The 14,579-nt window shown below is 40.2% G+C and overlaps 1 protein-coding gene across 4 annotated transcripts in view; it reads right to left on the bottom strand.

Annotated features, from left to right (window-relative positions):
* The window catches only part of WDR64 (WD repeat domain 64), a 138,702-nt gene that overhangs the window by 20,717 nt on the left and 103,406 nt on the right, over positions 1-14,579 (bottom strand). For all 4 annotated transcript variants that reach the window (XM_032318652.1, XM_032318651.1, XM_032318653.1 and 1 more), the window contains 6 exons: positions 14,391-14,521; positions 11,228-11,329; positions 10,143-10,212; positions 8,434-8,470; positions 7,527-7,666; positions 5,931-6,036 (listed from right to left, as the gene is read on the bottom strand). In XM_032318652.1, the coding sequence (XP_032174543.1) occupies positions 5,931-6,036; positions 7,527-7,666; positions 8,434-8,470; positions 10,143-10,212; positions 11,228-11,329; positions 14,391-14,521 (586 nt within the window). The remainder of the gene's footprint in view (positions 1-5,930; positions 6,037-7,526; positions 7,667-8,433; positions 8,471-10,142; positions 10,213-11,227; positions 11,330-14,390; positions 14,522-14,579) is intronic.

Raw genomic sequence — 14,579 nt, 5'->3', positions numbered from 1 at the left:
GCAGCTATGTTTCAAACAGAGAAGGCTTCAGAGAAAGAGAAATTATCAGGAATGATTGGGTGCATTACATAATGAAAAAGGGGTCAGTTCTCCAAGAAGACCTCAATCCTTAACATGCACATGCCTAACATTACAGTGTGAAGTTAGGTGGGGTGAAAACTGATGGAATTGAGAGGAAAAATAGATAATGCCCTTTTATTGTTGGAAGCTTCAGCACCCCTCTATGAGAAATGGACATGAGAAATGGACAGATCCAGCAGGCAGAATAACCGTAAAGTCATAGTTGAACTCAAAAACACCATCAGTGGACACCTCGGCGGCTCAGTGGGTTAAAGCCTCTGCCTTCGGCTCAGGTCATGATCTCAGGATCCTGAGATGGAGCCCCACGTCAGTCTCTCTGCTCAGTGGGGAGCCTGCTTCCTCCTCTCTCTCTGCCTGCCTCTCTGCCTACTTGTAATCTCTGTCTGTCAAATAAATAAATAAAATATTTTAAAAAAACCACCATCAGTCAACTAGATATAATTAATATCTGTAGGCTGCTGCATCCGACATGTATTAATCTCAAGCTCTCATGGAACATTCACCAAGACAGACCACATTCTGGACAATAAATTATACCTTAACAAATTTAAAATAATAGAAATCATATAGTGAATGCCCTCAGTTTACAATAGAATAAATTGGAGATCAATAAGAAAAAGAGAGCTGGAAAATCCTAGAGTAAGTAGAGATGAAATAACATACTTCTAAATTATAGATCATAGAAAAAAAAACCTCAAGAGAAATATTTAAATATTTTGAACTAAATAAAAATGAAAACATGATATCAAAATTTGAGTAAAGCAGCAGAAACAGCGCTTATAGGGCAATTTATATGCATATGTTAGAAAAAAAGAAAGAGCTATAATCCAAGCTTCCATTTTAGGACTAGGTGAAAAAGAGAAAAATAATCCAAAGTAAGCAGAAGGAGAGAAATAACAAAAATCTGAGCAGATATCAATGAAACTCAAAAGAGGAGCCCAATAGAAAAAATCAAAGAAAGCAAAAGCTGCTTTTTTTCCTCCCAAGGTTTTATTTATGTATTTGACAGAGAGAGAGAGAGAGAGAGAGAGAGAGAGCGACAGCATGTGAGAGAGCAGCAGGGGAGGGGCAGGCCCCTGAGATCATGATCTGAGCCAAAGGCAGATGCTTAATGACTGAGCCACCCAGGTGCCCCCCAAAGCTGGTTCTTTAAAAAGATCAATAAAATTGATAAACTTGTAGCCAGGCTAACTAAGAAAAAAAAAATCTCAGGGGGAATTAAGAGGATAATAAAGGAATCTATGAATTCTATGCCTACAGACTTAATAACCCAAATGAAACAGCACAATTCCTCAAAAGACACAATCTGCCAAAGCTCACACAAGAAGAAATAAATCATCTGAGTAGGCCATATTATTAAAGAAATTAAAGTAATTAATAACATTCTCAAGCAGAAACCATTAGGTAAAAATGGATTTAATGGTGAATCCAACACACATTCAAGGAAGAAATCTTAACAATTCTCTACAAATTCTTCCAGAATATAGAAGCAAAAGGGAAGACTACTTAGCTTCTTCAGTGTGACCAGCACGTCCTAATACCAAACCAGACAAAGACATCATAAGAAAACTATAAACAAATGGCTCCTATGAACATAGGTACAAAGCCCCCAATGAAATATTAGCAAGTTGAATCCAAGACATATTAGCCCAGGTCATGCCGCTGGGGTCCAGCCCTGAGCTGGGCTTCATACTGCATGAGCATGCAGCCTGCTTGAGGTTCTCTCTCTCCCTCTGCTCCTCCTCCTCCACCCCTTCTCATGCTCTATCTCTCTAAAAAAAGGAAAAAAAAGTTATACACCATGGGCAACATTTAAAAATCAACTAATGTAGTCCATCACATCAACAGGCTAACGAAGAAATATCATATGATCACATCAATAGATACAGAAAAAGCAGTTGATGAAATTCAATACCAATTCATAATATAAAGTCTCATTTTAGATATAAACCTTACACCTTTCCCACACAAACGTGCACACAAATAAACCAGTTCAAAACAATTCTAAGGGTAACATGTGTAAGTATAGAACTAGAAGAAAGTCTTAATGACCTCAGGTTTGGCAATGACTTTTCAGATACAACACCAAAGCCACAGTCCATGAACAAAAGCACTGACAAGCTGTTCAGTGTTAAGTGTTCAACTCTTGATTTTGGCTCAGGTCATGATCTCAGGGTCCTGGGATCAAACCCCGAGTCAGTCTCCCCACTCAGTAGACAGTCTGCTAGAGATTCTCTCTCTCTGTCTGACTCCCTTTTCTGTGCTCTCTCTCAAATAAATAAATCTTTAAAACATTGAAAAGTTCTGCTCTGCAAAAGACACTATTGAGAGAACAGAAAGACAAGCCACAGACTGGGGGAAAATATTTGTGAAAGTCATATTTGATAAAGGACTCTTATCCCAAATATACCAAAAACCCTTAGAAGTCAACAATAAGAAAATAAACAACCTGATTTAAAAAATAAGCCAAAGATCTGCACAAACCCCTCAACAAGAAAAATAGATGGCAAAAAAGTATATGAAAAGATAATCCCCATTGTATGTCAGAAGAGAAATGCAAGTTAAAACCACAAGGAGATACCATTACAAGGCTTTTAAAATGGCCCAAATCCAAAAAATCGAGGACACCAAATGTTGAGACGGACGTGGAGCAACAGGAATGCTCGTCCATCTCTGGTGGGAACGCCAAATGGTATGGCTGTTTTGGAAGACAGTTTGGAAGTTTCTCACAAAATTAAATATGCTCTTACTATATGATCCAGCACTGTATTCCCTGGTATATACCCAAAGGCATTGAAAACTGTTTTCCAAACAAACACACGCAGATGTCTACAGCAGCTTTGTATATTATTGCCAAAACGTAGAAGTAACCAAGATGTCCTTCAGCGGGTGAATGGATGAGTAAACTGTGTCCATCCAGACAGTGGAATCTTACTCAGCACTAACATTAAACGAGATCTCAAGCCATGAAGACACATGGAGGAAACCTAAATGGGTTATTTCTTAAATGAAAGAAGTCTGAAAAGGCTATGTACTATGCAATTTCCACTATGAAATTCTGCGAAAAGCAAAACTGTGGAGGCAATAAAAAGGTCAATAATTGCCAGAAGCTGGGGAGGAGGGAAGGAAGGAGAGGCGGGACACAGGGGATTTTTGCTGGAACGACTCTCTAAGGTATTAGAATGGTGGATGCTTGTCACCGGACATCTGTCAAAACCCGTAGAATACACACAGCCCCGGCGTGAACCACGCATTTTGGATGATACTGACACGTTGTTGTAGGCGCTGCAGCTGTGATGAACGTACCACTCTCGTGCAGGATATTGAAAGTGGGGGCAGCCAGGGGCTCCCTGGGGGGTGCAGCCCACTGAGCACCCCAGTCATGCTTTTGGCTCAGGTTGGATCTCAGGGTGCTGCCATTGAGCTCTTCCGTTGGGCCCTACGCTCATCAGGGAGTCTGCTTGAGATGTTTCCCCCTCTCTTTCTGCCCCTTCACCCCTAGCCCCTGCATGCAAGCACTTTTTATTTTTTATTTTATTTTATTTTATTTTTTAAATTTTTAAAAGATTTTATTTATTCATTTGACAGACAGAGATCACAAGTAGGCAGAGAGGCAGGCAGAGAGAAAGGAGGAAGCAGATTCCCAGCCAAGCAGAGAGCCGGATGTGGGGCTTGATCCCAGGACCCTGAGATCATGACCTGAGCCGAAGGCAGAGGCCTTAACCCACTGAGCCACCCAGGCGCCCCATGCACACACTTTTTAAAATAAATAAATGAATAAATCTTTTTTTAAAAAGTGGGGGGTGGGGACTGTTTTAGGGAGGGTGAGGGCAGGATGTGTATGAGAACTCTGTAATTTCTACTGAATTTTTCTGTGAACTTGAAGCTGAAATTAAAAAAAAAAAAGCCCATTTAACAACAAAAAAACAACAACTAATAATGTTCGAGGATTCCTGATTTAAAACAGTGACTAGACAGCAAACTACATAGCTCTGTTAGCATCTACAGTAGCACAGGAATAGGAAGCCTAAGGTCATAACCTACACGTCTTCTTTAATTATACTATAGCTGAAGGTTGATTGGATCCCAAATCCACCCCACTCTAGTTATCTGGATCACAACAAAAAACACAAACCTCAAGACGTAGAAGGACTCTGTGATAACGAGGTGTTCCCTCTTAGTAACCCTGACAGAGATGCCGTCTGAGAATTCTGTAGATAATGTCAAATTTTAGTTCTATGTGTTTTGCTAGAAAAAACTTATCCCGTAGTAGGTACAGTTCGTGCAAAAATATGCAGGCAAATATTTTTTAAAAGGAATAAATTAGCTTGACCTTAGATTTTTCTTCTGGGTGGCTGTAAACAGAAATGACGATAGAAACCATAGAGATGGACATATAAGAGAGTTCAAGAATAAGGATATTGGAGTATACAGGACAGGTGGTGAGCAATAAAACCAGATAAAATAAAGATAACTTTAAACATATATTGTAAAGTTACTGGTTATACTGAATATAAATATAAAAAAAAATTCTCTGTAATTTCCAGAAGACTGAACTAATTGGTGCCACAAACTGGTTTGTTGGGACTTTGGTAAAATAAGTTTTGAAATGAGAACAATGTTCTTTAAGGAGAAGATGTAAAATTTAAATATTAAGGTAACAGCAGTATCTTGCATGCAAATCTCAAGTTTACGAAATTGGCAAATGATAAGTGAAGGAGTGGGTGTAGAAAAAAAGGAAAGGTAAAGTGGGCCAAGCTTTTGTTTAACTGAAAAGATGCTGTTTCAGTATAAACTCTAACTAACTGGGTAGGTTTTTTCTTGTTTGTTTGGTTGTGTTTTTTTTTTTTTTTTAAGAACTTAAAATTAAACACTAGTAAAATTCAAAAATGCATGCATACACACATAATCTTTCAAAGTTGGGAGAGATGAAAAGGAAGAAAATTCAGGATTTATTTAAAACAATTAAAGAAAGAAAATACAGCATTAAAAAAGAGAATTGTTGGGGCACCAGGGTAGCTCAGTTGGTTAAGTGTCCGACTTTTGGTTTCTTCTCAAGTCACGATCTTAGGGTTGTGATATCGAGTCCTGTGCCCTGCGTGGGGCTCTGCACTGAGCGTGGAGCGTGCTTAAGATTCTCTCTCACAGGGGTGCCTGGGTGGCTCGGTTGGTTGGGCAACTGCTTTTGGCTCAGGTCATGATCCTGGAGTTCCACGTCAGGCTCCAAGCTCCATGGGGAGTCTGCTTCTCCCTCTGACCTTCTCACCTCTCATGCTCTCTCTCTTTCAAAAAATAAATAAAAATCTTAAAAAAAAAAAAAAAGATTCTCTCTTGTTCTCTCTCTAAATAAATAAATAAAATCTTTTTTTAAAAAGAGGGGATTGTGTTACATGAAAGGGTCAAGACCAACTCTATGAGTTGTAACAATCCATATAAAAGTCCCCTATTGAGAAGAATCCCTTTCCTAATTAATGCCATTAATCCCCTTAATAATGAAGATTAACGCAATATAACTTCCAAGATTCAAAATGAAAACTGTATACTTTTCCCATATGTAAGGTGAGGGAACAGGTAGTCCTATTTAAAGATGGGGAAAAAAAGGTACCCCATTTAAAGATGGAAGAAAAAATAGGATGTCTTGCTTTAAATAAAGAACTGGGAATTGACTAGGTTGTCAGGACACTCATTTATTGTTCCATTTATTCAGCAAGCCGTTCCTAACACTCTCTCACGCTGAAGCATCCTTCTTAGTCTTTTGTCTCAATAAAAGCTCTGCGTTATCCTATCTGCACCTCTTGGTCGTGCAGGTGGGGGAGCTTCCTGGTGCCGACGCCCTGAGCAGGACTTACCCACGTTCCCGGTCAGAAGTATCCGGCTGCACAAATCCGTACACAGTGATGTCAGAGAAATGGCAGAATGTTTTGTGAAAGGCAGCATATTTTTCAGCAGTTTTCCCTGAATAAAGTAGGATAATAAATTCTATAAAATATTAATATTGGAGTTAAATTTCTCTTTAAAAATTCCATCTAAAAATTATCTCTACAACTGGAATAGGATTCTCTTTTTTGTGATTAAAAACTAACAGATTATCTGTAGGGACTGACTTCCTTGAAATGAAATATTCATGAAGATGTAACAACTATGAATTAAGAGCAACAGACTCTGATCATTACAGACCCCCGCTGTACTTGGGAGTGATTCTTACGTTTCCTATGACTGTTTCCATGCACTTCCTCAGACCTCTTTTCTGGGTACAGGCTTTCCTTCTAAACAAACATTATTTTCAGGTTTAAGTGTACTTCACTTGTTTCAAGCAGTAATGTTATTACATTTGCCTTTCCAGAAATATCTATTGTTGAATGTTGGCGCAAGACAACGGAATTGTAAGAGATTCAAATTCAGCAGATTGTTTTTCATCTCTTAGGATAAGTCAACACCAGGAAGGACTTCCACAGACACCGTATTAGAGAATAAATATCCATGCTTCGGAAGAAAGAATTTGCACCTGCCACTCGTTTCCTGAGATTTACTTGGATCTAATCTTTTTTCTGTTTCTCTCTCTTATTTTGGCATTGCTCCAAAACTTCAGTACTCTCAGGGAAAGCTGTTGATTGTTCGTATTTTCAAACCACAGGTTTCCCACTGAGAAGCTACAAGCTACTGATAGACTTGGGCATTTTGCCCAGCGGAGAGCTGTGTTGTTCTGTGATGCTGGGTCCCACCCTCTGCCATAGCGAACAGTTGCTCTTTCTTGAGTTTCCCAAGCCTCTCTAATGATTTCCTTTTCACCAGGTTTACATCCTTCCTTCCATCATGTCTTTACTGATATTCTGAACTTTAAACTCCACGACATTCTGCTCCAAGTCATTTAAAACCTTCTGGTAAATATAAGTTATTTTTTCATGGTAAAATACTTAAGGACACACAGTACGATGTAATAACTTCTTCCAATAGCTTGGATAAATAAAAATGTATAGATATTCAAACACTTGAGTGTTCTTATATTCTTTTACTATATCATTAATATCCTCTAATATTATTTACATGTCCAATGAAATATTGAGTGGTGTGTAGTCATAGCTTGATTTAAAGAAAAGAGAGGTTGGGGTGCCTGGATAGTCCAGTCCATAGAGGATTTGGGGGTTATAAATTTCAGCCCCACATTGGCTGTAAAGATGACCTAAAAATAAAACCTTAAAAAAAAAAAAGAAAATGAAGATTTGAAATAGTTAATTTAGTAGTTTTGACCTCTTGAGTTACAAAATGGCCTGTTGTAAAGTTTGGATAGCACTTTCAGGGAGCAGACTGCAAAGTCAGCAATTTGGCTAAAAGGTTGAAGAATACTAGAAGTGGATGTACTCTAGAACCTTAGGTTAGGATTCATTGAGTACTACTTCTATCTCTCTCGTTCTCTGCTGCTCCAGGTAAGCAATGGGCCCCATCACCTCCAGCTTCCAAAAGCGAAGGTGTCCGTCCTCATGAGCGGTGACAATGACAGGGGGCTGAGTATCGATGACACTGGTGCCTGCAGGATGTTTCTTGTCCACTGGCTGTTGCGGTCCCGCTGTGACATCATGTTGCTCACCTACAGAAAAGTTAATGAATTACGGTGGGTGTTTACAATACTTGGAATTTCAAATTTTATAGACTATAAAAGAGGAGGCAGGTAGGAAAATAGTAAGCCAACACATTCTTTTTTCTTAGAACATGTTTCTCAACCCCAGCAAACTTCACTCGGGGCAGAGAACAAAAAAGCATTCACAAACAGAATCCTGGATCAATGGAAAAGCCTGAAAAGTTTATTTTGACCCTATTACAAAAGCCTCTGCCCTGTATATAACAGCTAAAATTCCATATACATCCAGTGTAAGACTTGCATGTCCTAAATGGCTTATGAATCAAGTATAAGTTTGAGGAAATGGGCTGAAGACTAAGAGCTTCAGTAATGTATTGGGTTTTTAAAAATCTAGAATTAGTATTTAAAAATGGAAATTCTACCTCTTAGAATACAGAATCTTACACGTCAATATTTAGTCACAAAATGAATACATTGTAGGTGTGACTGTGTGGCTCAGTAGGTTAAGTGTCCAACTCTTGACTTCGGTTCAGGTCATGATCTCAAGGGTTCTGGGATCAGGCCCTGTGTCAGGCTCCGTGCTCAACATGGAGTCTGCTTGTCCCTCTCCCTCTGCTTCTCCCCCAACTCATGCTCTCTCTCCCTCTAAGATAAATAAGCAAAATCTATTTTTTTAAAAAAGAGAACATACTGTACCTTCATTAAGAGTATTCTATAACCTAAAATCCCTGTTGCAAAGGAATTGTTACAAACAAGAGGGGTGATTTCACACTGACCTTTAACCTCATTGTCGTGTATGCTCTGTTTGCTTCCCTGAATTAGGGGAGAAAACAAGAAAATATTTCTGTGACATTGTAAAGAAATGAGATACATTGGGTGAGTAGATTTTTCAGGGGAATTCACATTCCTTTTTAAAAAATTTTTAAATATTCGAGTATAGTTGACACACAATGTTACATTGTTGCTTTAGTTTTAGGTGTACAACTCGCAACTAGAGAAGTCTTTACCTTATGCTATGCTCACATCTGTCCCCATACAACGCCATTCTAATACCATTTGACTCTATTCTGTATGCTGTATCTTTTTTTTTTTTCCTGCGACTTATTCATTCTACAGCTGGAACACTCTGCCTCCTCCTCCCCTTCACCCATTTTGCCCATCTCCCCAACCCTCTCTTCTGGCAAGCACCTTTGTTCTCTGTTAAATTTACATTTCTAAGCATTAGAGTTTTTTAAAGTTTTTTTTAAAAATTATTTTTATTAACATAAAATGTATTATTAGCCCCAGGGGTACAGGTCTGTGCATCGTCAGGTTTACACTTCACAGCACACACCATAGCACATACCTTCCCCATGTCCATAACCCAACCACCCTATCCCTTCCCCTAGAACCCCCAACAACCCTCAGTTTGTTTTGTGAGATTAAGAGTCTCTTATGGTTTATCTCCCTCCTGATCCCATCTTGTTTCATTTTTTCCTTCCTGACCCCCCAAGCCCCCTCCCTTGCCTCTCAAATTCCTCATATCAGGAAGATCCTATGATAATTGTCTTTCTCTGACTGACTTATTTCGCTCAGCATAATACCCCCTAGTTCCATCCACGTCGTTGCAAATAGCAAGATTTCATTTCTTTTGATGGCTCTAAGCATTCATTTCAGTTAGTTTTGAATTAATTCTGAAAAAATGTATCACAGAGATCATCATGTTCACAAATAGGGTAACATTCTTGTTACCCTAGAGAGCCACATTCTCGTGGCTCAGGTAGGGCTTAATGATAGGAGTAACCACATCTGTAAGGCATGCCAAGTTCTTGGTGTCTGTGATCTCCAGTTCTGTCCGCAGCCCTGTGAGTTAGGCTTTGTTATTCCTTTTTTACGGATAAGAAACAGAAACTCAGAGATTAGGTGATGTCTCTAAAACTAGTCAGAAAATAAAAGGAGCACTTGGGATTGAAGTGTTCCGTCTGTCTGACTCTTACATCCTTAAAAGTTTATTCTTTCCACAAAACTAGTGGTTCTAAAACAAGTTTTGCGGTAAAAAGTCTCCTTTAAACAAAATCCTCCTAGAGATGTAATGTGTAAAATCTATAAAAACTGGGACTGAGAACAGAGTTTGAAATCCAGCGTGTTACAAGTTGTGCTGTGAAATGTGTTTTACTTTTTAGCAAAAGAGATTGCCTAGAATTGCTTTATGATTTAAGAAGTGTAAAAGCATCTGTAATTTATTTTATTTATTTATTTTTAAAATTTATTTTATTTATAAGTACACGTTGATGATTTGCAGATATGAAAGCCTTGCAAACATGGGAATGAATGATGAGCACAGTTTAGACACTCTTTTCTAGGAAAATGAGTTTTTAAACGCACATGTACACACAGAATTTCCCCACCTTGACCTTCTGTCAAAGGACGGGTTCACACGGGACAAATCACCATTTCTGAACCAACGCTGAGTGTAACAGGAAGATATACTCTATTTCTTGCTTACCTTGCTACTCTGTGGACCTTTACTAGAATCACACTGGGACGAAGAGCACACAGAATCCTGACTCGGTCTCCTACAAGGAGAGGGAGGAAACCCAAGGAGGAAAGGTGAAGATAATCCATCACACCCGAAGTGTGCTTGTCTCCCCTTGAACTTCCGTGGGTCGCTTCTCTCATTATCTGTGGGTCCTGAGCCACTTCCTTAAGACAGAAGTCACACCTGATACCTTGTGTTACAACGTTCATCTGTCTGCTGTTGCTAGACACTGTTGGGGAGCCTTGGTAATTAAGATTGATTGTTGCTTGTGTCTGGGAAATAAAAATCTGCCCTGTCCCAAATCTCAGGCTAGATTCAGTCCCAGAAGCTGACCCCGAAATGGCAGGAAGCGGGCTGGAGCCGGGCCCCTGGGGAGCCTGGCTAACTTCTGCTCCGTGGTATTCAGTCCTGGCCTGGTCGTCTCGGCAGTGCTCTGCTGGAATGGGCTGGAAAGTGGCCTAGGTTCTGGCGCAGTGGTCGATATGGAACAAATCTTCAAAAATAGTCTCAGAATAAGGCAATCTCAAGTCAAGGGGTAGGGAAGGTTCTATACACGGGCTCATTGCTGCTTTTGGGTTCTTCCCCGAGATATGTTTACTGTTACATGTTGCCTGAAAATCAGAGCTCTCAAGCATATATGAAGAGGACAGAACAAGGCCCTGCTCCCTCAGAAAGGGGTGGACATGGCCCAGTTTCAGTGGCAGTTTCCTGTGACAGCAGCTGTCAGGGCAAGTGCTTCCTTCTGCCCCATGTCAGTGCTCACAGAACTCAATTTTGGCCACAGTGTGGTCAGCTGAGCATTTGCTGTCTCCTCTACTGGTGTTAGAGACTGGTGTGAGGCTGCCGTGGTAAGGGAGATTAGAACACCGCACCACAAAGCGGATCCACGGGGACCCCCTGCCTACAAAAGACAGTAACAGGGAAGAAAGCTTAAGCCAAACAGGGCAGCCAACTTGTCCTCCCTTGGTTGCAACTTCTGGGATAAGCAGAACTCTTTGGACATTGCTACATATATCCGAGCAGTATTTCTTCATCAGTAGGTACCGAGTTACCTTGCACATTCGGGGTTTCGAAAGAGGAACAGGATGTTGTTAATCCTAAAGCGTTTGGGATCCAAATCAGGGTCCACAATGAAGCAATCTTCAGGTCTGTACCTGGAAGGAAACACACATTCACAAAATAAACACTTACAAGTTCAGGCAACTCACACCACTCATTTGATACATGCCATGATGAGCTGATTAACTCCTGCAGTGTGGCTGTCCTGGAACACGAGAGAAAACCCAAAGGTATAGAGCTGGAAGCTGTCTTCCTGAATGAGGCCCTGTGTGTAACACTATGACCATTTGCTGTTTAAAAGTCTTTTAATCCAAAATGAAATAAAATAAAAATAAAGAAAGAAACAAACAGGAGCGCCTGGGTGGCTCAATGGGTTGGGCCTCTGCCTTCGGCTCAGGTCATGATCTCAGGGTCCTGGGATTGAGTCCCGCATTGGGCTCTCTGCTCAGTGGGGACCCTGCTTCCCCCCCCTTCTCTGCCTGTCTCTCTGCCTACTTGTGATCGCTCTGTGTCAAATAAAAAAATAAATAATCTTAAAAAAATTTAAGAAACAAATGAGCAAACAAATAAATAAATGTCTGTTAGCCCAATTAGCTGGTCTAGTCAGCCTAATTGTAGGTCAGAGTGGGCTTATAGATAAGCTCCTTGAAGTGTCAGAAAATTTAAAGAATAGAATTCTACTCTTTGAGTAAATGGAGGGACAAATTTGAATAAAACAGGGCTACTAACCTCAGGGAGCACAGAAATGAGTGAAGGGGAAAAGCAGGTAATTCAGGGGCGATCCTATTCTAATGGCTCACTTCCCACCAACCCAGCTGCCAACAAACCATACATCCTTCTGGGCTGGTTCCCGGGAGCACGGTGATAGTCCCTCAGCTGCCTAGAGTGGTACTTCGTGATCAGCTCCTAAAGTCACACTTAACCTTCTTTACTGAAAATAGATCTTGCAGCAAAACATTCCTTTTCCTTTAGTGGGAACTGTCTCTGCCAGTTTGCACTGCAGAGTGATGGAGGAAGGTTCCTAGGGAGTGAATCAAGCTCTGAAGAAAGGCCTGTGAGCTTGATCATGTACGGAGCTCGAACTTTTTGGATTCTTCTGTTGTGTGGGTGAGCCGAATGGTTAGTAATCAGCAAGAACAATTTCCAGTTTGGACCCAAAAATGCATGAGCCTTTGAACAGGAAGAGAAAGGCTATTTTTCCTGACTGGTGAAGGGATCTTAAGCAAATCGGAGGTAGAGGTAGAGATGGCTTCTGCCACCAATATGGAAACCATCTTCAACTTTAGAGCCTTTTTTACGCTGGGCCCCAGCTACATTCAACAGTTCTGCACTAAATTGGATGTTTTGCAAAATACTAAAGTGATTCTAAATCAGTTATTTTTGTATAATCATCTTATCATGGGAAGGGAATATGATGTATGGCTCACTGCACTGTTATTTTTCTCTGACTGGGTGTTGGGTTTATATGCCTTTCTTGGCAACATGCCTACCCCTTCAACAAGGTGCATCTCCTCCTTCAAGTTGGGAACATTCCTGGGGGGGCTTCCCTCCTAAAGCTGTGGTAGCAAAACTGCTTTAATAAGAGGGTAAAGAACGGCACAGTGCATGTTGGTACGGGTGACAAGGGGCAAGTAAACCTTGCCTTTCAAAAAGGCAAGGTTTGAAAGGGAGGAAAGGAAGGATGTTCCAGGGGCAGGGCCCCGTAAGGGTGGGGCTGAGGTGCAGAGGGAGGGGCTACAGAAAGAGCTAATTCAACAGAAGGTTGAAAGGAGAATCAATTCAGGATCCAAAGAGGAAAGGAGTATGTCCCTTCAGAAGCTGGTTACAAGTAATGACTCAGACTTCGACTGGAAAGAGGCATGGCGTCCAAGTGGACCAGGAGTATGTACGGCATTATAAGTCCAGAGGCAGAGATGTCTTCTGCATTTTCCTCTTTCCCTGTCCTTTCTTACTCTTTTCTCCCTCTTTTACGCCTCTTCTCCTCCTCTGAATGCTTAGATAGTCTTGATTTTGTTTTTATTCATTCATTAAGGTTCTTGACCATCTTATGCTTCAAAGTACAATATTACAAATTCCTTTGACATAGGATGTTCATGCATGGTTCCTGCTTACAGCCCAAATAGCCAACTGGGGAGAGCTGATTGTTTATGACCCATCCATAGCAAAAAAATACCTTGTTATATTATTTCCTTTACAGCCAATGGTCAGCGCATTTCAAAATGGATAGTGGAGGTGGGGGAGGGCACTTGAAGAGCTCAGTTAAGCATCAGATTCTTGATTTCATCTCAAATCATGATCTCGAGATTGTGAGACCAAGCCCCAAGTCCAGCGCCAAGCTCAGTGGGGAGTCGACTTGAGATTTTTTCTTTCTACTCTCTCTCTGCCCCTCCCCCATTTCATGTGTGTATGCTCTCTCTCTCTCTCTCTCTTTAAAAAGAAAGAAAGAAAGAAAAGAAAAGAAAAGAAAAGAAAAGAAAAGAAAAGAAAAGAAAAGAAAAGAAAAGAAAAGAAAAGAAAAGAAAAAGAAATGGATATCAGGGAATGGATAAAGCTTTTGGCCATGGGTTCAGGGAAAATCTAATTGGTTGATACTGGTTTATGTAATTGCATATGCCACACCCTTGTTAGCACTGAAAACCCATCGAGAATGCCACTTACCATTTGACTTTGGTGACTGAGTAGATGGTGGTGTCACTGGGAACACAGGAAGAGGAGATACACGGGGGAGGGGTAGACTGGGACAAAGTTTGGGGTTTTAAGGGTGTTGTCGGTAACCCAGATAGTAATTGCCAGATATGTGTCTTTAAAGCTCCAGGGAGATTAGTGTTTAAGACTCATATTTTAACTTTTTTTGTTGAGGTTATAAATTTGGACAAGATTCCACATGAAAGCATGTACTAGAGGGATAAGGGTAAAAGTCAAGGCATCTGAATTATGAATTATGAATACTTAAAGTTCATCTTATTCGTATAATTCTGGGATTTGGATATCAGCAGCAAATCTCATGAGTGTAACTTCCAGAAAAGCCTCTCTTGAGAGTTACCATTACTGGTCTGCCACTGTTATTTTTTGCTTAAAAAAAAGAAAAAAAGTATTGAATGTTACTTTGGCTCTATTGCAGTACAACTTTTATATTGCTTAAAAAAAAAAACTTACAGTTCTTTGACAGTAAAGTTTATAAAATCCCATAAGATAATCACACCATTTAAGGTTCCAGCAGCAATCAAATTATATCCTTCTACTTGTAATAAATCAATGCAGTTCACTTCCGTACTGATGTCAGGACTCTGGAAAGAAGGAAACAGGTGCATGGACCAGTATCTAACCACAGTACAAATGTTATGT

Source organism: Mustela erminea, chromosome 17 (genome assembly GCF_009829155.1).
Source record: "Mustela erminea isolate mMusErm1 chromosome 17, mMusErm1.Pri, whole genome shotgun sequence".
Classification (NCBI taxonomy): domain Eukaryota; kingdom Metazoa; phylum Chordata; class Mammalia; order Carnivora; family Mustelidae; genus Mustela; species Mustela erminea.
This window is presented reverse-complemented; position numbering and strand designations above follow the sequence as displayed.